Source organism: the organism of the source record quoted next, unplaced genomic scaffold (assembly GCF_019419815.1).
Source record: "Pyrus x bretschneideri cultivar Hongxiangsu unplaced genomic scaffold, Pyrus_bretschneideri_v1 Contig12, whole genome shotgun sequence".
In the NCBI taxonomy this organism is placed as follows: Eukaryota; Viridiplantae; Streptophyta; class Magnoliopsida; order Rosales; family Rosaceae; genus Pyrus; species Pyrus x bretschneideri.
Window position 1 is genome coordinate 301,457 of NW_025999413.1, and position 24,850 is coordinate 326,306.

Sequence of the window (24,850 nt, forward strand, 5' to 3'; positions counted from 1 at the left end):
GCTGAAGATAATTATTAAGTTCATTTAGTGTGTTTTTTTTAATTTGGTATGTTTATGTTATTTTATTTGGTGTGTTTTATTATTTGGTATGTTTATGTACTTTTTTTATGTTTATGTTTATGTAATTCTTAGTATGTTTATATTTATGTTTATGTAATTCTTAGTATATGTAATTCTTTAGTATGTTTATGTTTATGTTTAATATTAGAAAGCCAGATGAGTATTTATGTTTGGCTTTTAGTGTATGTTCAAATTGCTTGCAACCTTAAAATTGTGATTGTGCATAATTCTCATCTTAAATTGTGATTGTGCATAATTCTCATCTTAATAACTTACCAAATTAATTTGAATAAATATTCAAGAAATTGGAAACAACATAAATAATACAAACAATAAATAATAAATTACAACCCAAAGTGATTGGAAAATTATGGGCTCCGATTACAAAAAGTACTCTATTCATCATCACTTAACTAATTTGTGGTGCTAGGATGATCTTCTCTTGCGGTGCTAGAACCACCTTGGCTTGCTATTGTTTCTCTTGCACGCCTCCTTCGCACCACGTCCGCTTTCTCTGACTTCCAAAAAAATTTAGAATTTGGAGACTTTCCTTCTAAAGACATGTTCATAATCTCACGATCTTGTTGAGCCCGTCTTTCTTCTCTAACATGTTCCCTTTCTTGCCTAAGTAGCTCTCTTTCTCTCTCATTAGCATAAAATTCTCTCTCAACAGCTGCTGCTTTTGATGCCTCTCTAGCCTTATCAGCCTCATCTTTCGCCAGTTCCCTCGCCAAAGTCAATTCACCTTGGCGAGTAAGTTCTTCCATGAACTTTGCATAATCGTTCTTCGAAGCACTCCCTTTTCTCTTTGAAGCCTTCTTACCTTGAGGCCTAATTGGAAAACGGGTCGAACCCGACGCTTGTTCAGGGAGGGGCGTTTCGGGCATTTCTTCTGCATCATCTTCATGAACATGATCGGGTGTAGAGTGTAGAGGGGTGCTGTTCATGTGCACTTCTGGACCGACTAGCACAACTCTAAATTTAGGACAATCTTTGACAATATTCCAACATTCCCACCGGTTGAATGATTTATTTTTGCTTTTGGTTTTGGCAGCGTACCAAGCTTGTGCTTGAAGTTCCTACACAATAAAAATAAGTAACAAATAAATAATACAAGTTTAAGTTTCATGCAAATGTATACCTAGCAAATATATATATATATATATGTCATGTTAATCATAACATGGGGCTAGAGTTCCAAGTTTAGTAAATAATTTTAACCTTAAATATACACATTTTTTTTTCTTAATGTAAGTGATATTATACATTAATTTTAATGAAAATAAGTAACAAATAAATAATACAAACAACATAATTATAATGCAAATAAATAATTATAATGAAAATAAGTAACAAATAAATAATACAAACAACATAATTATAATGTAACAAATAAATGTAACAAATAAGTAACAATAACATAATTATAATGTAACAAACAAATAAATAATACAAACAACATAATTATAATGTAACAAATAAGTAACAATAAATAATAAATTCTGTACGTAACAAATAAATAATACAAACAATAAATAATAAATTTTATAGATAACAAATAAATAATATAAACAAATAATTATAATGTAAATTTGGGTATCAAATAAATAATATATTGTTACCTGATCCGAGTAATTTTCCCCACTTCGAATATTACTACTAGCTTGTGCCAACGCGTCTCTCCACGTACTAAACAATTGGCTAAGTAATTTCCAACGACTGGACATCGATTCTTTGGTTCTTTTCCCACCAATTTTCTCAAGATAATTGGTATGAATAAGACTCCACATTTCTCGCAACTGCATCTCATTACCCGTAAGCGAACTATGAGTAACTTCAACCCAGCTAGTACACAACGCAACATCTTCAATAAGCAACCAATTCGTACCTGCACCAGTGGTCATTTTGTTGAAAAAAAATGGATTCAAACTTTGAGACAAAGAAAGGAACGTGATTGAAAGTAGTTGAGAAAATATGAAATTGTTGTGTAAGGTAGATGATAATGAGAAGGTATTTATAGAAAAGTAAAAACAATTTTTTTTACAATTTTTTTCAGATTTTTCAGATATTTTTTTGAATTTTTTTGAATTTTTTACAATTTTTTTAAAATTTTTATTCAATTAATTAATCTCTGCCGTTGGATATAAAAAAATTTGAATTCCAACACTCCAGATTGTGCCACGTGTCACAACGGTAACTTTTCAGATTTTTAAAACTATTTTTTCATTTATTTTTTAATTTATAAAGCATTTTAATATCCACCGTTGATCTCAGATCGAACGGTGGATATTAAATCTGACTTTTTTTTTTTTTTTTACCGTTGAGATCTAACGGTCCACATTAAGTGACCGTTAAGATCTAACGCACCGTGGGAAGCCACGTGGCTTCCCAACGGTAGCTGACGGATTCTTTTTTTTTCTGATTTTTGTGTCGGCGACGCGCCCCCACGCGCGGGTGGGGTGCACGCGCCTGACACAAAAAAAATTAAATAATGCGCTGACGCCACCCTGGTGTCAGCCTTGCGTCACCCCCACCTCGGGCTCAAGGGCTGGCAATCCCTCACGGGCCTGAAGCTCGGGCCTCCCCCATCCACCGGGCTCCCCCACGCTGGAGCAACGCCACTGGCCCTCGGGCTATTGTTTTGGACCCCTTCCCCCGAGCAAAACCCTACGCTGGGGATGCTCTTAGAGGTTCCTTTTTAGTATTATCTGCTCTATCTTAGTAGTATCTGCTTTATCTATCACTCTCTATCAGTCCCGCGAAAACACATCCATTGTTTATACGATACGATAAATCAGTCACATATCAAATCTGGCATATGGCTCTCGACCCTTGTGCCCAAAACACACCCATCCATGTGCCGTCATTTTTCAATCTGTCACATAGTTGTTGCCAGGGTTCGAGATTTTCTTTATAAATTACAATAATTTAAAATATCAACTTGTTAAAAAAAATTTTGAACCACCTTATCAATATTTCATCTAAGATTTGATGATTGATTTTATTTCAACAATCCTATGAGCACGTTGGAAACTAGAGCATTGTTGAAATGAAATTTCAAACCGGACCAAAAACAAGAGGAATAATAATATTTCCAATCGGCTGCAACTGCAAGCAATACCATTATTCCTCCGTAACCAAATCAGCCAGCTGTTGCAAAAAAATTAAAATGTAAGTGGGAGGTTTTCTCCTCCTCAAAAGCAGCTGAGGTGGCCCACTGTACAAAACTGACCCGCTACTGATCGACGAGCATAATATCGTGATCGATCGCGCGCGCGCCGCATATTGCAGGGCATTTTTCCAGAATTCAGAAGGGTAGATTCGTAACATAGAAATTTAAATCATCGATGGTCCGATGCCATCTCGATTGGTGCCGAAAACTACATCGATTCATTTCATCCCTGTTTTCACAACACATTTTTGTTTTTGGGATGACACTTAATCATCATCATCATCTAATGCAGAGAGAGATGATCAGTAATGTTACCAGAGAGAGAGAGAGAGAGAGAGAGAGAGAGATCAATGCAGAGTATAAAGCTTGAAAAATTGATTGATTCATGTAACAAGATGTCAAACTCATTACATATCAACTTTGAAGCCCAACGTTTCTCACTTTCTGTAACTAATTTCTAAAACCAAATAAGAAAAAAAACCTACAAAAAAAAACAGACCCACAAGCACTTTTCCACTTTTCGCTTTCCTTCCATATCTTGAAGGCTTGAACCATCCATTTCTAAGAGCAATTAAGTTTTTTTTTTCTCTGAAAAAAGAAGAAAACTGGGCTGACAGATTTTAGGAGAGAGCACTGATAGGAACGTTGTAAATTAAGAATGATGATTAAAGGCGGAGGGAGAGGTCAAGGCTGTGAAGAGTGGCATTGTCACGAGGAGGATGAGCGGCAGTGGCATCCTGAGGATGGCGATGATAATATTGATGGGTGTGGGAAGAAGGGGGTGCACGTGAGAAGAGGGGCTGAGGCAGCTCGGAGGTGGTGGGGCCGTCAGTCATCTGGGGAAGAGAGCAAGTGGAGGCGGCGGCGGGGATGTGGGGGTGGTGGTGGTTAGTAGTGTTGATGCTGGAGAGGTCCACCGCCCAATAGTAAGGTGGCTGGTTGTCCTGCTGCATGATGTGCTCCATCTCCATTAAAAAGCAGCTGCTGCTGTCGTGTACGGCCGCCTCTGGCTGCTGGTGGTGGTGGCTCTGCCGAAGCTGATGGTATTCGTGAGGCCCAGTCGAATATTGCTGAGCATGGTCATCAATATCATGATGCTGACGTGGCACGTTGGTGGGCATGATCTGATATTGAGTAGGGGGAGGTGAGGCGTTGAAAGCAGGGACATGATGAGGATGGTGAGGAGAGTGGGTGGGAACGGAGGAGCAGCCGCCACCTCCGCCGGCGCTTAGAAGAGATCTGCGAGCGGCGGCTCTCTCCCGCTTGTGGGCGTTTTGGTGGCCGCCGAGGGCTTGGGAAGTGTAGAATTTGCGGGAGCAGTAATGGCATTGGAAGATGCGATTTGCAGCGGCGGTAGAAGAAGAAGCGCGGCGAGCGTGGGGGGTGGTAGGGGGCTGAGGATGGGTAGGAATTTGGTGGGATGAAGGCGTTTTAGTGGGTGGCAGGGGAAGTCCGGGGGAAGAAGAGGAAGAGAGGAGGTTATTGAAAAGGGAGGGGGAGGGAGAAGAAAGAGAAGGGTTGGGATGATGAGGATAAGGAGGTGGAGGGGGAGGTGTGTTCATCTGAGTTAGGAAGTCATGATACATCTCATCCTCTGCCGCCATTGAAACACCACGACTTGCAGTTTCAGAGAGCACAGAGAAAGCTTATCTCCCTCAGTAGACTGCAGGGGGGTTTTAGTGAGAGAAAGAAAAGAGAGAAGGAGAAGAGGGGTTATTGGGGAGGGAGGGAGGGGTGTAGGTATTATAAAGGGAGGTATAGAGGAGGATGACAGGAGTGGAGTCGAGTGGAGGAATAAATGGAGACAATGGGGCAGTACAGATTTCATATTTGTCTGTAGCGATTACAAAAACTGTTGCAGTTGGGGGCGGGAGGAAGGACGCAAGGATACGATTGGGTGCAGCCAAATGACACGACTACGCCCACTCCCCATTGCACAACAATTAAACATAGATATTTCCCTCCCAATAAAAAACAAGAAGAAAAATCAAAGGATAAATATGGAAATTTAGTTGGTTGCTGGGTTTTTGCGCCGGAAACAAGATTCTAAAAAACGTAAAGCGCTAGTCAGGCGGTGGGTTGGGGTCTAGCGCTTAGGCGGATTATGCGGATTTGAGTAAATCTAATATATTTCATATAAATAAGTATCTATTTATACTTAAAATATATTTAATTTCATCAAAAATTACAAAATAAAATAACATATATATTATGAAGTATTATAACATAATGAAATCATGGGGAACAAGCATATAATGTGTGTTTATTTAAGTATTCAACAAGATTTTTACAATTTATTGAAAAAAATAAAATGCAAATGAAAGTTATCTATTTTCTTCTAAGAGAGTTGCAACCTAGGCGGCTTTGAGCAGATTAGGCGGTCTAGGTAGGTGTGTAGGCATCATTTCTTAATTTTCAAACGTTTGTACATTAATTGGGACGGTGACCAGCCGTCTAACACCTAAGTGGGGCATAAGCAGCGTTAGGCGTAGAGTTTTAGAGCAATGGTTGGAAGAAAGGATAAAATGGGACCTGAAGAATGCGTAGGTGCGTTTCTATTTACCAAGGTTGCCCTCGCATGATATGCACAGAAAGTAGTGACAAGGGTTGGAGCACATTGATTGAAGTTAAGTGGCTACCTACCTTGTATCATATCCTATCAAAACATATTATTACCACTGATTTATTAATTATTTAGTTAATAATTAATGAGGTTGATTTTGTTTTTTTTTTTAGAGAAATGTCAAGAATACTCTTTTAAAGTGAGACATTTTATGAACTTTTCATGAACTTATATTTTTAGCACATTGTTTTATAATGTTGACACATAATTTGTGCAAAAAATATGAGGTGACGGAGAGTCCCACTTTTAGAAAGTCCCCTTAGCATTTCCTTTTCTTTTAAAATTAAAATTTTAAAGTCAAAGTAGATAGAAGCCATATAATATTCTCAAACTGACTTGCTCACAAGTGACAAACATATTAGATATGCAAATGCAATCAAAATCCACACATACACTTAAAAGTTAAAACGACGCACTCTTCATTCTTCTACCCCAATACTAGAGGTGAAAAAAAAAAATGAAAGAAAGAGAGAGGGGCAGAATAGGAATTGAGGCGAAAATTAAATGGATGAGGATCTTGGAAAGGGCGAGGCCCTAATATAACTGTTTTGTCTCTGCATATTCTCTCTCTCTCTCTCCTCCCTCCCTCCCTCCTCTCCCTCTTACCGTCACTTTCCCCGTGTTCACTGAAGATGGATGAGAGGAGGACTGATACGCTCTTTCACTCTCTCTCTCTCTCTCTCTCTCTACATTTCATTGGTGGAAACTGAAACGCTCAAGTGAAGAGAAGAGCAACCAACCTGGGCGTTACGCGTGGTATATCATCAAACAGAAAATAAAAATAAAAAAAGATTCCAAGGCTCCAAGCCATGCAGTTTTGTAATACTATATACATATGTTCATTTGTGTTGTGTGCATGCGACGTTATACAATAGAAATGCCTAATGCCTGCTGACTTAACACTGACTGACTCATCCACTCTGTCACTCTATAATTCGATGAATCCAAATTCTCGTCAGATTCTTTTTGTGAGGATTTTCGAGATCTGTGAATCGTGTCTATTTTTCGTACATCGTGCGATTAGAAATTATTTTAAATATTTTTATTTAAAATTAAACACAAACAGTACCTGAAAAAATTAACCGCATGATGTACGATGAATAAATACGATTCATGGATCTCTATAATCCTTAACAAAAAGATCCGGAGAGAATCTGATGGGTAATTTGATATGTTAATTATGTAGTTGCGTGGCGAGCAAGAAAACCCTAAAATGGCATTGCTCTCTTCCTTCCTTCATACTTGATTCCAATTGTTTTAAGTAAATTTCAATTAGCAACTTACAATAACAATGCTTCCCTTAATGCATGGCGTCACTTGTTGCCGGATGCAGCTGCCGCGTGCACGGTAACAAGGTTGGCTTATTCCCTTTCATTCCAGGTGTCATGCCGTCAATGGCTGGCCCCCTCTGATTTTATTTATTTAAGCTTGATTAACCATGATAAATCAATCTAATTAACTCAACTCACCTCACATCACCTCGAGCCTGCCACATCAGTCTCATGTCTAAATGTTTCTATTTTTTCTTTTTGCCCTTTTGACAACTGCACACATGATCTCTAAACCAAAATCAAATATATTTTTAATAATACACTTCCAGTAGGGACTCCTGCTCTCTTAAGGTTCTCGTGTGAAGATTAAATGCATGTTAATTACAAGATTTAATTAATTTAGATCTAAATGTTTAAAATATTTGACAACTGTAGACTATCGTAAATTAATTTAATGAACATTTTAATCTAAAAAAATTTAAATTCCGATAAATATTGAAAAATCACTAAATTTCCCACAAAGTAAGCCGTCAACTTAATTAATAAAGCACATGATTAATAAACTTAATTAATAAAGCACATAATTAATAAAGCATATAATTCATACACTACATAAACTTAACAATCATATCCACTATCTTCACTTGGTGATGGACTTCGTTGAAATGTTGGGATATAGGGTTGAGAAGATTCATCATCTTGAAACATACTCCTTGAGGCAGACTTTCGCATAATTTCCTTTTGCTTATCACGTAAGAACTTCTTCCTCTCTGGAGTGTATTGGCTGAGGTCCTTCATCATGAATTCAATTTCAAACCTATTTTCCTCCCTATCCGAGATTTCCTTCATTTGCAAACGCATTCGAGCCGCTTCTTCTTGGCGAGCGCTATGAGTCTCGTTCAATTTTGCCATTCCGGTATCAAAGTGTCCACTCATCAGATCTTGGGACTTCCCTTTTCTCTTTGCTTCCTTTTGCTTATCTCTTCCTGGGGGCCTTGCAAAAGAAGGAGATGGGGTCGTTTCATCAACACCTTCAACAACACCTTTATCTCCGGCATTTGTCTGTGCAGCTTCACGTTGAAATAATCTTCCCCATTGTTGGTCCGCATCGGTTCCCCACCTTGGACAATCCTTGAGGATGTCCCAAGCATGTTGCAACTTAAAAACTTGATTTTTTGGTGTTACTCTTGTCTTGTAAATTTCCATTGCTTTGTCACCCTATGCAAAAAATACATAAAAATAATTAGTTGCAACATAATATTATGTACATGACAAATAAAATATCAAGAACAAAACTCACAATTTCTATGGCGCTCCTCCCACTAGCCATGCCAACCACGGCTCTCTCCAAGCTTCCCTTCCATAAAGTGCATGCTTTGTTGATAGTCTTCCACCGATCATAAACACCACCACCATCCCGCCTGCTACCATTGCAGTTTTCTTGAAACTTTGCAATGATTTTATCCCACAAAACCTTCTTATTTTGATTAGTGCCAACTGCACCATCTTCGCTAACAGAAACCCATGCCAAGCATAGAGCAACATCTTCCTCACAAGTCCAATTACGACCTCTAATATGCTCTCTTGCCATGTTGAACAATTTGGAAATGGAAAGAAATGGTGGAAAGATAAATTGGAAGAATTGTAAGAGAAATTTGAGTTTTGTGTGGATGTTTGAACAAATACATAGGTATTTATAGAGTTTTTGGGTGAATTTTGAGTTAAATAATTTTTTTTAATTATTTTAACCGTTAGATTTAAATTTGGGCCGTTAGATCTTTTTTTTTACCGTTAGATTTGATTATATTTGATCTCAGCCGTTGGATTCAATGTATTTTAAAATAACATATTTAAAAAAATCAAATTTGAATCTGGACCGTTGGATCAACCAACGGTCCTTGAAACGCAACCGTTGGATTGAAAAACTAGCCGTAAAAATAATAAGCAAATGAGTTTCTTAATTGTTCATGAATTTTAATTTGGATTGTCTTTTTGCAATTTACATAGAGAGACCCTCTTTTTTTCCATCCCCGCGTCACTTTTGAGTCAATTCAACTTTTCTTTTTTCTATTGTTGTGCTTGTGTGTGATTGATGGGCCCCACAAATTCAAACACAATATCGCGAGTTTCCCTCCAAAAAGGAACAAGGAGCAATGGCCCGGCCCAAACTAATCTCCGTGTTACAAAATCTCAGTCACCATCACCAACCAACCAACCAAAAGAAAGTTATATATATATATATGAGAATATGTACACAGAGGAGTACAATAAACAAAAACAAGGGAAAATGACGCTTCAGTTGATGTCGAAGTATTTTGGATCCTCCGGGAAATGGTATTCCACGCTCAACTGCGATTAAAAGAACCAAAGAAAAGATACAGCATAATCAGCTAAGCTTTCACAAGATATAGCACAACGCGAAGACGAAGGCAAATTTAAAAGCATTCATATTTGTGCAGCAATGCAAAAATATCCCCTTCATCAAGATCACTTTCGTTTTGATATGTGAGCATGTGATGCGTATGCATGACCAAGTAAATATGCACATTACCTCTCCCTCATCAGCGTCTGTGTGTCGTTGAGGGAATACGACCCTCAAGTCATTGTACAAGTAGAATCTGCGCTCCCCATCCATGTCTAAGCCTGTTCTTTGTGGTGTAGATAGGGGATCTGATTTGCACCTCGAGACTGTCCTAGAACTTCTTTTGGGAAAAGGGCATATGAAACGGAGATGGAGAGCATATCGGAGAGCACCATTACTGTTTTGATTGAACCTTGAATAACCATGTCTGTGCTTCCTGTCAGTTCCATAGCATGCATCAGCACACTTGCGCTCCTTTCCATTGCTGCTTCGGTACTCCTCATTGGTGAGGCTCTTCTCAACAAGGAACGAAGCATTGGATCCCCTTCCCAGTTTAGGGGATAAGTTGGACATATCTCCCTCGTCTATTGAATCCACAAAATTAGAGTCTTCACTTCTAATTTCAGTTTTCTGATCTACAGATCTTGTTGTATGTACAATGTCTACTCCGGCTGTATTCTCTACTTCCTTCTTCTCTATGACTTTTGACTTCAAATCAGTCTTCCCTTGTCTCGACTGGGGAGAATTTGGGCTGCATGCTAAGGTGACCTTCTGGCGTAAGAAAGTCTACTTTGATTTGAACAGATAAGAAATGAACAAAACAAAAAAATATTAAAGTAGCCTCAGAAACATGGAATATCATAAACCACACAACATAATTCTATAGTCCTTTATTGTTTTTCATACACATTGAATTTATAACCACAAAATCGTTTGAAAATCCATCAATGCAGCTTAAGGGCAATATAATTCACAAGTTGAAGTTACTTTTTAGGCAGAGATCTAATTCAATGCATGCACGGTATACAATTTAGAAAGCTGTATGAGTTGCTATGTAAACATACGTTCTCCTTGGATGCGGGATTACAACTCTGCTACATTTCAAATTTATAATGATAGATAAATTTTCAACAAATTATATTTAATACAAAGTTCGTAAGCATCACATAGTATAGTAGCAACAAGATACGAACGCTCAACTTACTTTGCTACCAGCTGCCATGTCACTTAAATCGTAGTTACAAAGAAAAGTATGAATAGGTGTCTTCTCTGGATTGCTTAGAACCTGCATAAATCAAAGTATGGAGAGCTTAATTTAGTATGACTAATAATGATAACCCATCGCAATGTAACATGCTACATAAAGTGACGGTTTCAACAAGTAATTCAGTCAAACAAGTTCTCTGGTAATGAAAAACTTGACCCTTCAATATCTTTGGCAATAGATAATAAAATGGATGCTTATAACAGCAGGAACAGACAACAAATACCAATTGTATACGGCCCTTCACAGGAATGCGCAGGCGGCTTGTGACAGTAGGTGAACCATCATTGCTGAAGCCTCGTTTAATCTTTTGTACTCCACTCCTATTCAATGCAGAATTTCTCGAAAGATGTATGGATGCGCAATACAATAAATAGCAATCACCTTCTACACTAGTTACCTGAAAAAGGAAGCTTCTGTGATTGCGGAGAAAAGTTTCCCCCAGTGATGCTTAGCACAGCCAGAAAACCATCGATTCTCTACATATTTAAATACTCCAGCAGTTATAAAATAGCAACAATGAATAATGTACAGGATTTACTACACAGCAGAAACATTGACACTAACCTGACTGGGTTTCCCTGATATGAACCGACCAGACAGTAGAGATTCTTCGAATGAACCAACCAAGGATCTCCCGACAGAAAGCCCACTCATCCATTGGGAGTTGGGAGCTGACCCGTGGGACAAAGAATAACTTATGCCAGTACTATTCTCTAGAGAACAAGGAAGGAATTCCCTGTGAAAAACATCAACATCTTCCAATAATTTACTAGCACTTTTAAACTCCCCTACTTCAGGGGAACAGAGAATGTCTGCATCAGACTTGTCAAGTGTTTGTTTTACGTTCCTTAAGGTTGAATGACAATCGTCCAACTCTTTGTCAGTAGTCCTGGAGCCCCCTGCAACTTTCAATCTTTCAGACAACCTGGGGCCAAGAGGTGACAAAGAGTGCAAAGGTGAGATCACTTCCTTTGGAGATATGGATATTGCCCCACTTTGGATTTGTGCATTACTCCGCTTTCTCAAGTCATCACGTCTAGGTGCAGATTGATAACTATTTTGAGGTCCGATATCCTTGTTTTCCAGCAAGGGGCCATTCGTGAAAAAAATGGATTCCATAATACCACTATCATGTGGCATGCTCTTCTGCTCCAAGCAACTAGATAGAGACCAAGTTGGCATGGTAAAACTACCTTGCTCCCAACATTTGCTTTCTTATAATCATGTGAGATAGATGTACTAAAATTATCACTCACAGCAGGACAATTTGCTCCAGAAGTTCTGCAACCAATGTTTAAATGATCAGCTTCAAACTGGTGCGGAAAAAGCGTAGTATTCAATGAGGACAACAATCGCTTCCTGACTAGAGACCCACTGGTCACAATTTTATTAGTTGTGACATTAACTGAAGAAGAAGAGTGAACGTGCCCACATGAAACACGCTTGGAGTCATCATTTAGAGAACTTGTTCCGCTTGATTCAAAACCTACAATCCTAGAAGCAGGGGTCAGAATATTCTGTCCATTTCTTGCAGTGATCTGACCAGCTTTATCAACAGAAACAATTGACAAACCATGAACATTGTTAGTGACTTGCGCGGTCCCTCTAAATCCAAGTGAATCATCAGGGAGCTTTGAAAATTCTAGGGAGGTCCTTGTCTGGTAATCTCCTAAAGAGGAGCATAATGGATTTCCCCCCACTTGGCTTGCACTTCCACCAAGCATCCCATCCATATCACATGTGCTCATACTAGAAAATCGAGGCGGGCTTTGTAAAAAGGAGCCCAGAGAAGCAGCTTTCACCTCCTCAGAAGTTCCAGTTAAGGGCAGCTGAGGCAATCCCATTTCTAACTTTCACAGGGTTGATCCCGAACTCGTCTCTCTCTTTTGTTTTCTGTTCTCTTTTTTTCTACAATGGGAAGGGATGTCGCGGGAATCGGATCGCATCAGCTCATCAATTGATAGAGCTCTACTTCCAATCAAATGAACAACAAAAATTTCCAATTTCCCAGCGCTGTGAGTATAACTAATAAGTGCTCTTAATTTCTGCTTCAATTAAGAACACAAGTGGTCTGTAGAAGCTACTAGTAACTGCTAAGTACCTACCAAAGGCAGCCAGAATCCAAACATTTGAGTTACCACTCTCTCCAAAGAGAAACTTAAGCGCATCGGAGTCGTGCGAGGATCATGGGTAGCGCAGATGTTCAGACCTCCGTCGCAGCAAGTCATGAAACGCATATAATTCATGATTGCCTGAAGAATCAGTAGTCAGGCCTGAAACAATATTCACATGAATGAGTTGAGAAAACACGAAAAATGACGATCAAAGCACTGATCTTAAGAGCAAGAGCAATCCGAGTGTAGAACGTACGTATACTCGAGACGACCAAGAGAAACAGAGGCTCCATGAAAGACGAGGACAGACTTATTTGACTGGTTTTACTAGTAATACGTATAATATAGTAATAGAGACGGATTTAAGTTAAAAGGGAGTGATTAGTAATTTAGCAGTAGAAGAGAAGACGCACCGGCACCACCGAGAGAAGCGGAGATAAAACAACGAATCATCTCAAATTATGATCTTCCATGCAAACTGCGATCCTGTGAAATTAACCACCGCCGATGCTTCTGAAATCGGTTTCGGTTGAAAGCAGAAGGGACAAGGGTTTTTGTTTTGGTTTTGGCTTTTGGCTTTGGCTTTGGAAGAGAGAGAGAGGCAGAGACCAAATACAGGAGGAGTCTGAGAGAAGGAGAAAAAGGAGGCCAAGTTTATAGACTCAATCCGAATCCCAATTCTCCCTAAATACGAGAAGCGTCATCAATTTCTTTTACTTTTCTCGGCTGTAATTTTTAAAATCCCTCAATTAATACATATTTTAAAAAAAAAATTAACGAAAATCTTTCGGTACTATTTATTTTAATTAAAAATCATGTTTTTATACTTAAAAAATAAATTCTAATACTATTCACTTACAACATCTTTTTGTTCTTATCGTTAAAATTCAAAATTTTCAAATCATTTTATTAGGATTTTTTATTTTAAAACGCACTTTCGATTCGTTCGCAATTTCGCACCATTGCGTTGCCTTCTCTCATCTCTCTCTCTCTCTCTCTCTCAATTTTTTAACTTTCTTTTCACTTTTGGACGCTTTGAGTTCAAAAATGAAACGAAAAATGAATCTTACCCTGCCTGCCTGCCTGCCTGCCTGCCTGCCTTTCACTTTGTATGGTTTTGCATATGCAATCTCTAAGTACAGAGATCTACCTACACGTATAAAGCGCGCTCTATTGACCATTTACCGCCTCCGCTGCCACTGCCACTGCCACTGCATTTGCTTTTATACCTACTTTCCCACGACTAATAGAGATTTTCTTAATGGAACTGGCACACTGATTAGTATATCATGTGTCATTATACAAATTGTAAAATATGTGTGTTAAAATTTACTAACTTAAAAAAATAAAATTTTCTACCACTTACATAAAAACATGTAGTGTAACACTTGGTGTTCCCGTCATAATAAAAAATTTCTCCACGACCAGAGATTTTTTAGTATGACCGGCACACTAGGTGGTACACCACATGTCACTATACAAATGGTGTGTTAAAAATTTAATAACTTAAAAAATAAAATTTCCCACCACTTACATAAAAACACGTAATGTAACACTCGTGTTTCCTGTCACAATAAAAAATTTCTTCATGACGAGAGATTTTTCAATGTGACCGATACACAAGGTAATACACCATATATCACTATACAAATATAAAATATATATGTTAAAAATTTAATAATTTAAAAAATAAAATTCCTTATCACTTACATAAAAACACGACTAATCAAACCAGGAATCTCAAGCACATCCCAATCTCATCATCAAAGTCCCCTTCCAGCCTCCTGCCCACTCTTCGCTCTTTTTCAAAAATATTAATCCATTTCACTTTCGCATGGGCCTCCGAGCATAACGCTGCATCAGGCGATCCAGTAGTCAGAGTGAGCCGTGCCAACAGGTCCACGTTTAAACTGATAACCCTCAGTCAGTCTACTGACGACGACCCAATTGAGTTAGGACAGACTACTCAGGAGGCTTATCCTGTCCCCTTTGCTAATTTCATTGTTTTTGCCCCAACACTTTCTTTGCTCCTTTCTATGCACCACCCACCACCAACCCGCCTTATTTTCAATTGGGCCAAGCCCAAACTTTAAGGGCCTACTGCTTTGTATAGGGCACGTGGTGTCACATGACAGGATGTCAGGATCATACGACACCTTCTCTGCGGCTTCTGCCAATTCAATTGTTTTTGACCTCTTGGTTTTAGAAAAGGGTAATGTAAGAGATGTATAACGATCAATATATATCTAAAATTTTAAACTAAATTTTAAAACTAAATGATGTACCATTAACAGAAAATAAGTTTGTTAATCAACACTTAGATAATAATTCAATCATCAACAACCACATCATTTAGTTTATAAAATTTAGTTCTGAAATTTATTCTTCCTAACAATTACTCTTAAGCGAAACAATGAAAACATATAGTTTTAGAGAAATAATTTTCACCACCCTTTCTCACCTCATACACATTCTTCTAGTTTATTAAGCCTTTAGATTAAATAATTAAAGTAAAATCAACAAGAGCGGAGCGTCCACAAGGTAAAAAAGGTGCGTTGAAACTTGAAAATAGTACCCTTACAAACACATCTCGTTCCATCAAAGTGTTCCAATTTCTCGGGAATGAATTCCCAGCCTTTCAATTCATGAGACTTGCTAATGCCAATGCGCCGTTTTGGTTGAGGAAAACAAACACAGAATTGTAGCCAACACACGACATGCACAAAGCCTCAGGGTGCCATCCCCAGAATTTGGTATTACAGCAGAAACTAGTTCCAACTGCTGAAAATGGGGCTCTGCACCGCCGGACTGTTAAAATGGTCTTGCCGCCGCTTCCATCATCTTCTTTACTCTGGTCAGTTTCTCTATCTCCTTCAGAACCTGAATTCACAGATAGAGAGGAAAGCAATCCAAGGGTTTGCCTCCTTAAATCAGTTTGCCTTAAATTTCAAACAATGTATGCATTTCAAAACTAGCCTGCTTAAATACCTCCAATGCCACGTCTTCTGTGGTTACATCACCAAAATCATCATAACCTAATTGATAAGCTAGTTCTGATCGGACAAAAACAAAATCGTTAGAACTGCCAAGGAAACATAATCTAATACATTAAAAACAAGGAAAGATTTACGGAGTTATTTATACTTTCAATGGAAACGGTTGCATCAGCTGTTTCATATCCACCTCTGACTTCTTCATACAAAGTACTTAGGTGAGTCAAAACCTGGTTATCAACATCAGAAGTATCAATCATCAGGACTAAGCTGCTGCACAATGTTAAGTGGTAGAGTCCATTTATTTTCCTTCTCAGGCCAACAAAAGAGTACGCTGTATACAGTTATAAGTTTGAGGAGGAAGAGATGACCTCTGGATAAGATGCTGAAGCAGATACGTTGAGTGCAGGAAGCTGACTTTGATCTTCGATCATGCCCCTGGCCACCAAGTCTACAGGTACATCAATCCATATAGAGATTCCATATCTCAGAAGAGCCCTATACATGTTCTGAAGTGAGTCAGAAAATGCACAACTAACATTATATATAAATAAATGACAAAGGATTGTAACAATGATGTCAGAACTAAGTGATCTTGATAATCCTACAGATTAGTTGAACTCTGAACTGCACCATCTCCAGCACAAACCACCAATCGACCCATGGATGATAATTGCTTCAATACTTCAGTCTGCACCAATATCTCAATTTATACATGCATAAAACCCAAATAATCCACATCAGAATGTTACTAAATCCAACTTGTATTCAGGTGAGCAAACACCCAATACTTCGAAAACTATCACCTCAGATTCCGAAAACCATTTGTGTCAGTCTCCCTAAGCAATTTGGCAGCAGATTCACCGCCAGCAGCTTCCTCAACCAAACTATCACTGGACGAAACAACACAAATTACAAGTTCAGGCTAATACAATCTAGAGCAAAGAAACTTATCCTGATATTTTATAAATGTAGCATATAGAGGTACCTGTCAAAGTAATAATACCGCAACACATTGGCTAGGAGCTTCCCCAAACTGGTTTTCATGGAGCTCTTCATGCCTTTTCCACCAAAAAGATCGTCATCATTCTATTTCTTAACCACGCAAGGCAAGGATTCGAGTTTTGAATGCATTTTAGTTTTACAAAGCAACGAGTAAATTAATGCTTACCCACAAGAAATATGGAAGTTCCTTTCAGCTCAGGGGTTATATCTATTGCCTTGTTCTGAATTAAAACTGAACAGTTACAATCAGCACTTCAAACGAGAACAAAAATTAAAATTTCAGAATTCATGATGAAACAAAGGCGAATCCATGAACATGAAGCCCACCTTCACTACCGAAGAGGGGTCAGCTACAGAAACCTTGGCTGCCGAGCCTTCAAATAAACAAAGTGACAAGAGCAAATTATCAAACATGGCGCGCATGAAAGCATAAATCAGAAATTCAAAAGTCGAACTCACTGGAATCGCCGCAGTCGGAGGCGAAGCATGAGGCGGCGAGAGGTTTTCGGAAGAGGGTGCGAGACGTAGTCGGAATTGAGAAAGTGGAAGCCGGAGCTTGAGAGCGGCGGGAGGGAGTGCGGAGTGGAAGCTTGGAGCAAGACGAATGGAGTAGAAGGCTCCTTGTTATCTCCATTTCTACAATTTACAACAAAACGGCGGCGGCTCACGGCTTACGGCTTTTTTGCTTCCTCTGTATTGGTACCGATATAACTGTTAACAAACTGTCATTACCTTATCCGCCCAGCCCAGTAGCTACGATGAGGAGGAGAAGGTGCAGGTGCTTGGATTTCAACAGCTTGAAACGACGACGTATCGCTATGTGTTAAACAGTGAAAGTCTAATCGGCCCAGGTCCATTCCTTGTTGTGCAGTGTTGTGTTGTTTTCTGGGCTCTGGCCCGCCTCAGTACGAAAATACTAAGATTAATCAAAGTCCACTAAATTCTTGTGATAATTTCTTTTGTACCAACACCGTCGATTTATGTTCAATAAAATTAATACATAAAAAAATTTAATACATATAAAAGAACAAATAATATCCGATTTGATGGATATTTGATCCAAGGGCAAATATTTGACTACTTGAGAGTCCATTCTACGAGATCAAGCTTAATCATACGACGGTGCTAGTTGACAATAAAAAGTGTAACAGAAAGGATCTCTATGGTGAAAACAAATGTGCACTTAAGACTACCAAGTATAAGCTTGTGGATTTTATTTTCTAACCATCAGCAATTTACCTGTTTCCGCAGGTTCAACGAACGCAAAAACCTTTCCACTGGTGATTAACAAAATTCTTCATTTGAAGAAATATATATGAAACATCGCAAAGACACGACTTTCGTAGAGTTTAGTTCTCATCATAAGCAACAACAAAGAGAGACTAAAGGTTGGGATGAGAAACTAAACAACATATTTACAGAGCTGTCTGCACCTAAATGAAAAAAAAAAAAATGAGACCCGAAACAATCTTACGAGGAAACCCGAGAAATTCACTGCTTCACCAATCTGTATGATATCAGCTCCCACCTGCATGCACTGAAGATGTTCAAAAATCAGAATTGCTAAGAATAAGAATCATCATTCGGCTGTGGATAGTGAAGATGACTGAGCAGGAATCAAGAGAGAATCTGTAAATTATATGCAGGATGCAACTGACAAATAGGTAGGCTTTTGCCATATATGATCACAACCCTAGTGGAACAAATAATAAATTAGATGGCAAGAAGAATGAAGCACAAACTGTTCCAACATCCACCCCCCATCATATACATGTCCCGTGCTGGAGCAATTTAGTTCTAACTTCTAAGAAGGGAACATCAACTGGTGAGGAAAAATTCTGAAAAACGCACGCTAACCTCGAATCGGACTAGAGTGAGAGGCCACTTCAGAAACATTTGATACTGGTTTGACGTTCGATAGGGAAATTGGCGTCAATGGAGGTGAAGCAACTTCTTCAGCCTTGCCTGGAACCTGAGGAGACTCCAAATGTCTTGCTACATGCAATGCCATTGCTCTTTGACTGCTTGAAGGTATGGAGAAGCTTCGGGGAACTATCAATGGTGGAATTGGAAGTGGAGATGCTGCATTTGATGCCACTGAAGGGTTTTTATTTGGCATGCTATGTTCTTGATTTCTGGAAACCAGTGGAGCAGAGTGACCAACAAATCCCGAGGACTTTGTTGGTTTGGCAGCTGATGAACTGGGATTTGTTGGCTTGGCAGATGATGAACCGGGGGGTCTAGGAAGCTCATGAAGCTCGCTTATCTTGGGTGAAGAAACAAGGGGAGGTGAAGCACATGGGGATACCTTTGGAGATGAAGAAGGTTGGGGATTTGGTAAATGAGACAGCATTCCGGAAACTAGTTGCGGTAGTTCAGTTGATGCAATGGGACCACTGGCATATAACACAGGCTTTGATGATGCCGACTTACTAGGTATTGGACCGGAGAAAGCATATCTTTTGATCTTCTTTGTATCAGATGCATTCAACGTATCAATCTGTGGAAGTGCAAGTCCCTCCAGGGGAGGAGGTAGTGGGGTGGAGGTACTATTGGCATTGCTCTCTTTTTGTACCACCTGAGCTTTTGTACCAGATGCATTCAACACATCACCAGGATCTTTCTCTACCAATGGGGAAGAGTGCCATAAGTTTGGATTGCGTCTACTTGGCCCTGTTCCTGGAACCGCGCTGCTTGTCCTTGAAGAACTCAAACCTTTTGGATCAATAGGTGTGGGCAGTACATACGTATTAGACTTCCGTGCTGTTGTTGCCTGCAGTTGTCTAGCTTTCTCAGCAGGATCAAACTTCTTCTCTGCAAAAATTGGGGCTGAGTGGCTGCCTATTCTCGGTTCTCTACTTGAGGTCCTCATATCCCATTGGTTTCTATCTAGATTTATCTACAAGGAAAAAGAATTATGAATACAATATTTGGAGTTCAAGGGCATACATTTATGTCTTCAAAGTTTGGTTTCAAATCTACCATTCAGAAGGCAATGAAATCTTACATCTGCATATTCCACTCTTGTCGCTTTAGGAGACAAAAGTCCCACTTCATCGTCCTGAGAAATGAGCAGCTAGATCATAAGAACGAACAAAATATGACAAAGAAATCCATAATGACAAAAGTTCACACTGAGCACTATGTTGAACAACGATTGAAACCACCATCAGTACTGGCACTTGGATCAATATCAGCATAACTAAAATTTGAAAATTATAATCATTAAGAAAAACTAGTACATAATGTTGATGAAGTTAAATGTCACTCATACGGAAAAGGGAAATTCAAAATCCAGTAGATAGATTATAGTACAATCTTTGAGAGGTTTACCACCGCATGATAAACAGAGTATAGTGCCTCAAACAAACAACATAAATTCCAAACTACATTAGACCTCACCTCCATTGAATTCCTTGATGCGGAGGTGACATCAATCCCCTGCTTGCTTGATATATAGTTAAAACTCAATTCTCCATCTTCATTAGAATCATAGCTATTTTCACCATTATCCTCAACATCATCCCCACCATCATCTTCAAGTCCACTGAATTGGTATTCAATATGATGCTCCTCTGTAACCAATCTAACGTGTGGCTCAACAGCCTCAAGTGATTTAAGTCCTTTCCGGAAGAAATTCAACTGATTCAAAGAACAAGAATGCTAACTTTGAGTCAAACTAATAGAAGAACGAGACTTTTGAAGTTTTATGATTGGTTGGAGATATAAAGAAAACCTGAGCAGCATGATGACGAGCTGCCTGTGTTAGAAGACTTTGAGCCTGTCCTTGCTTGAGAGACTTCAATCGAAAAACACACAATGTCGCCTCCTCATCATATTCATCATGAGCTACTTGCAATTGCTGCAAAGTAAAACCGTCACCCTTTCCACGTTTTGACCTCCCTTTTTCTTTCTGTTGTGCCACCATGTAGTCATACACTTCTCTGAAGATTTATACACCAAACCAAATTCAGAAGAAGTTTACTTCTAATGAGTAAAAAGTTTAAAGAGAGGGGAATAGACCTTTTCTCGTCACATTGTCGCTTCATTTCCTGCATAAGATAACAAGAAAGGAAATTCAGTGATACAAACCAAAGGAACAGAGAACAATATATACAGCCACTGCGTCTAGGTGAAAACAAAGGAAATGGAACCTAGACAAAATCCGTCTGAGGTGCAAAAGGGTAGGGTTCCATTCACTGAATAAAGTCAACATCTCCAAAACACCATTACAGTTTAAAGTTTACAAAAACCAATTACCAAGCCTGCACCTAGCCCATGGCATATTATGCTCACTGCTGTTTTGGGCATGCCTAGCATGCTATTTTGGGCAGGTCTGAATGCAACAGGAACTTGAAATTCCTTTTGATTTGTGACACAGCTAGAGTACTTAATAATCAATTACAGCAGAAATCTCTAGGGTAGAAACATATAACTGCAAGGCGATTGAGGGTTTATTGATAAAACCTCTAGTACCAAATAAGATAAGAGAATCCACATGAGCAAACCTCAACTGTCCGAAGCTCATTGAGAAGTGACTCCGATGGGTTTGTAATTGTCAAAAATATATGAGAGCGCTGAAGAAAAGAAAGCAATTAGTTAACACAAAGTTAAGGTGAAGGTATTTCAGTTAAAGGAAGGGATTAAAAAGATATCATGATGTGCACAAAACAACAGTAAGAACTCACATAGCTATCAACAAGTTTTTGAAGTTCATACTGCACCTTCCCTAGCATCAGAAATACTCTACCTGCATTCCAATTAAGTACAAGGCATATGCATCATAAAATCCTCAATACTCACAAAAAGAAAAAGAAAAATCTTCATAATTAAATTCACAGATATAATACAAATGCTTTGTTCATTCAAAGACTAAAAATCACCAAACTCAGATTCATGGATATAATACACATGTTATGTTCAACTCCCGATAACCTTAGCCATGGGTGAGAAAACGAAGCTTGAAGGTTTGCCCACCTCCATCCCACAAAAAACCAGGGTCAGATACTTTGGTTGACTTACCACTCGCTTCATCATCATGCAATGCAGTTTTTTCCAGTAGACAAGCACCCATTTCACGCAGTGACTCCGAGAATTCTGAAATTGCAGATTAGGTCAAAGGGCAGAACTCTATGGCGTTGAGTTAATTATCTTAAATTTAAATCTCATAAAATTAACATTTGGAATTCCAATAATTCCATATGATTTGTAGATAACTCAAGAATTCAGAATTACCAATATTTGTTGTCATTTCCTCAAATAATACCCAACCTTCATAATAAGCATTTGAACTCACGGTGAATGGTAGAAGAGTAGAATGTTAGCTGTCAAGCTGCCCCTATTAGTCAGTCCTTGCAAGATTAAGGCATAACTTTTCTTCTTATCAAGATTTAGTGAAGGAGTTATAATATGTCAAAAGTGTCTTAGAGTGGATAGGTGTGTGATATGTGAGGCATAACACCATGTTCTACATTTCAGTGAAGTCGACAAACTTGGGCATTCTCCGTTATCGAAATAATACAAACATGTATCTATCAAATTAAAAACTAATGTACAAATGAAAGTAAGCAGAGTATTCACCATATGCGCTGTTTGCTGTAGCGGCAGCTGCAGAGAGTAAGCTATCATAGCAACTTCTCATATCATGCATGTCCTGCAAAATGCACACAAATTCTCACCAACTAAATTTTCCCGTAATTAGCACTACTGTTTGCAAACTACAACATAATTAAGCGTGAAACATAGAGTTTCTGGATCCACTAATCCTCCATGATCATATCTGCCGCCACGCAAACTAGCTACAATTCAGAGTCAAATCAATCATCCACTCACGATGCGAAGATCCAGTAATTTTCAAGAGCAGCTGCAAAGCTTAAATCACTGATTTAACAACTCCGGAGTAAATATTATTATATGAAAATTTTCCTCAAGCAAACAGAAAAAATCCTCTGAATTCGCTTATTTAGCTAGAGAAAGACTATTCAGCTTCTTTAGAAGGTCGTAAAGAAAATTATACTCATAAACTCGAAATAAATAAAACAAAACTGTACCTGGGCCGCCTGAGCGAGCTCATCGACCTGAGCCAATGGTTGAATGTCTCTCTTATCTTTGGCATCGTTTTTGTGCAGTTCGAATCTCCGAAACATGCCGAGCGAGGTCTTCATTTTTTCTGAAAAACCCTAACGCAATGACCGGGACGACGACTCAAAGCGACTCACAGTGTGAAACTCAAATCCCTGCAAATTCAAAGACGCTCGACTCCAAATCGACGACTGCGATTAACTCTGGAGCTTCAAACGACATTCGCGAAGGGGGACGACGAGGAGGAAGAAGGAGCTACTCTCGGTGGATCATACAAAACGACTTGTAGCATATCAACGAAGAGGTGGGGGGGGGGGGGGGGGAGGGGCAGAGAGAGAGAGAGAGAGTGGGAAAGGAAAATAAAAAAGGGAAAACAAGAAAGAATGAGCAAAAGCAAAGGGGAAAGAAGGATCATCCTCACGTCATTTACCAGAGTAAAAAGCGCGCACTGACAAAGAGACACGTATTACTGTAAGGGTAATTTGGTAACCGGAATCTCGATGCGAGTAGCTTCAAGCAATGGGACAGTGGTGGAAAAATCCACTGCCCGCCTGTCTAGGGTGATGGGCTGAATTCTGACGTGGAGACAAAAGAGTAGCGGGTGAAAGTGACATGCGGGCGTTTAGTTGTAGCGGATGGATGACAGTCAAAGTCAGATATTGATGACGTGGAAGAAGCGGTTCTAAGACGAAAACCATCCGACTTTGACCGCGCCGGTGGGTGGGTCAGATCTCCAAGAGACTTTTCAGTAGGATTGATAAACGAGTTATTACATAACGTGTTATTATATAAATTATGGGATATATATGTTAAAAATTTAATAACGTAAAAAATAAAATTTTTCATCATTTACATAAAAACACGTGATGTGCCGTCATAATGAAAAATTTCTTCAGATCCGTAGCTCCATTGATCTCCCCCCCCCCAAAACAAAAAACTTGGTGAACGAGCGGACAATATACTATCTTCAAAGAGAGGTCAAATTTAAATTTGATCGATTATGTGACATTTTTTCATCTTTAAAATTTTGCTTTTTATCCTATCAAATTAAATTATTATTTTATTATAATAAACGCTATGAAACAAAAAACAATAATATAATATGTTTTACAATTAATTAAAAAAATTTGAAACTGCAGTCAATTTCAGTACCAAAATGAGGGCTGCCAATCTATATTTACCACATCAAATTTAATTTTTCGGTTGCCAACAAGAGTAATAAGTGTCTTAAGTGTGTGTGTGTGTGTATAACAATTTTTAATCCGTTATAACTAAAGTAACTATTTTCATATGACCGCACATCTTAAAAGAACATTCTTGTATGTAATTGATGCCATTATTAGTATCCTATCATTATATTTGTAACTCCACTACAGATGGTAAGTTAAAGACTAAAGTAAGTGTATGGTTTGATTTAAGAGAATTATAATGACTATTATTCACTACATCACTTGTCCACACCACTTAATTTGCCTCTCATAATTTTGTCAAACAATTTATCCTCATGTTAGTTATATTCAATAAGATTTGACAAAAAAAAAAAAAAAAGTTATATTCAATAAGAGTATCTATAAAAATTATGGAACATTATGGTTAGGAAAAAGGCCAGTAGGGAAATAACCTTCACTTGACATTTGGATAATTAGATATAAGATCACTTACTTAATGAATTATTAGATCTGATTTTGAAGATATCGCTTACTAAATGAGGTCAATTGATTTTTGTTTCACCTAAGAACTTTTTTTTTTGTTGTGTGACGTAAGTCATCCTTGAATGCATGTTATACCCTATGCTATTTTGGATGTGTAAAGTTCTGTATAAATGGGATGAATGTTAAATGATTTTAATTTTACTATATTTTTTATCATTTATATTTCAGCCACTTTACAATTTGACTTCAT

General features: G+C 38.5%; 3 protein-coding genes and 1 pseudogene across 7 annotated transcripts; all 4 read right to left on the reverse strand.

Moving 5' to 3' along the window:
• Positions 1-3,897: 3,897 nt before the first annotated feature.
• On the reverse strand, positions 3,898-4,927 carry LOC103935759. Its single transcript, XM_009345569.2, has one exon. The coding sequence runs from the start codon at positions 4,834-4,836 to the stop codon at positions 3,898-3,900; it is 939 nt and encodes a 312-aa protein (XP_009343844.2). The 5' UTR covers positions 4,837-4,927.
• Positions 4,928-9,343: 4,416 nt separating this feature from the next.
• On the reverse strand, positions 9,344-13,544 carry LOC103936095 (annotated as a pseudogene).
• Positions 13,545-15,343: 1,799 nt separating this feature from the next.
• On the reverse strand, positions 15,344-17,654 carry LOC103936097 (probable inactive shikimate kinase like 1, chloroplastic). The gene is given in 11 exon segments (XM_009345929.3): positions 15,344-15,749; positions 15,858-15,922; positions 16,014-16,092; positions 16,234-16,360; positions 16,471-16,553; positions 16,669-16,691; positions 16,694-16,755; positions 16,851-16,923; positions 17,034-17,088; positions 17,195-17,241; positions 17,327-17,654. Coding segments are annotated over 11 exon segments (858 nt in total). The 5' UTR covers positions 17,502-17,654; the 3' UTR covers positions 15,344-15,680.
• Positions 17,655-18,145: 491 nt separating this feature from the next.
• LOC103938519 (uncharacterized protein At2g33490-like) lies at positions 18,146-23,112 on the reverse strand. Of its 5 annotated transcripts, none has more exons than XM_048577721.1 (12): positions 22,918-22,957; positions 22,448-22,520; positions 22,103-22,199; positions 21,890-21,964; positions 21,556-21,617; positions 21,376-21,444; positions 20,891-20,919; positions 20,604-20,811; positions 20,270-20,509; positions 19,875-19,928; positions 18,725-19,766; positions 18,146-18,404 (listed from the first exon to the last, which is right to left on the reverse strand). In XM_048577721.1, the coding sequence occupies exons 3-12, from the start codon at positions 22,116-22,118 to the stop codon at positions 18,385-18,387; spliced, it is 1,815 nt and encodes a 604-aa protein (XP_048433678.1). In that variant the 5' UTR covers positions 22,119-22,199; positions 22,448-22,520; positions 22,918-22,957; the 3' UTR covers positions 18,146-18,384. The 5 variants fall into 5 exon arrangements, with proteins under 5 accessions (XP_048433678.1, XP_048433677.1, XP_048433676.1 ...); XM_048577720.1 differs by having other exon boundaries at positions 22,103-22,218; positions 22,918-22,933; XM_048577719.1 differs by lacking the exon at positions 22,103-22,199 and having other exon boundaries at positions 18,146-18,395; positions 22,918-23,112.
• Positions 23,113-24,850: the final 1,738 nt, after the last annotated feature.

Excerpts from the sequence above, each read along its gene's own strand:
- LOC103935759 (XM_009345569.2), bottom strand. The coding sequence starts at position 4,836 with ATGGCGGCAGAGGATGAGATGTATCATGACTTCCTAACTCAGATGAAC.
- LOC103938519 (XM_048577718.1), bottom strand. The coding sequence starts at position 23,031 with ATGAAGACCTCGCTCGGCATGTTTCGGAGATTCGAACTGCACAAAAAC. Across the intron at positions 22,521-22,917 it reads AGCTCGCTCAGGCGGCCCAG|GACATGCATGATATGAGAAG; the intron begins GTACAGTTTTGT and ends TGCATTTTGCAG. Across the intron at positions 21,965-22,447 it reads TACAGCAAACAGCGCATATG|AATTCTCGGAGTCACTGCGT; the intron begins GTGAATACTCTG and ends CTGCAATTTCAG.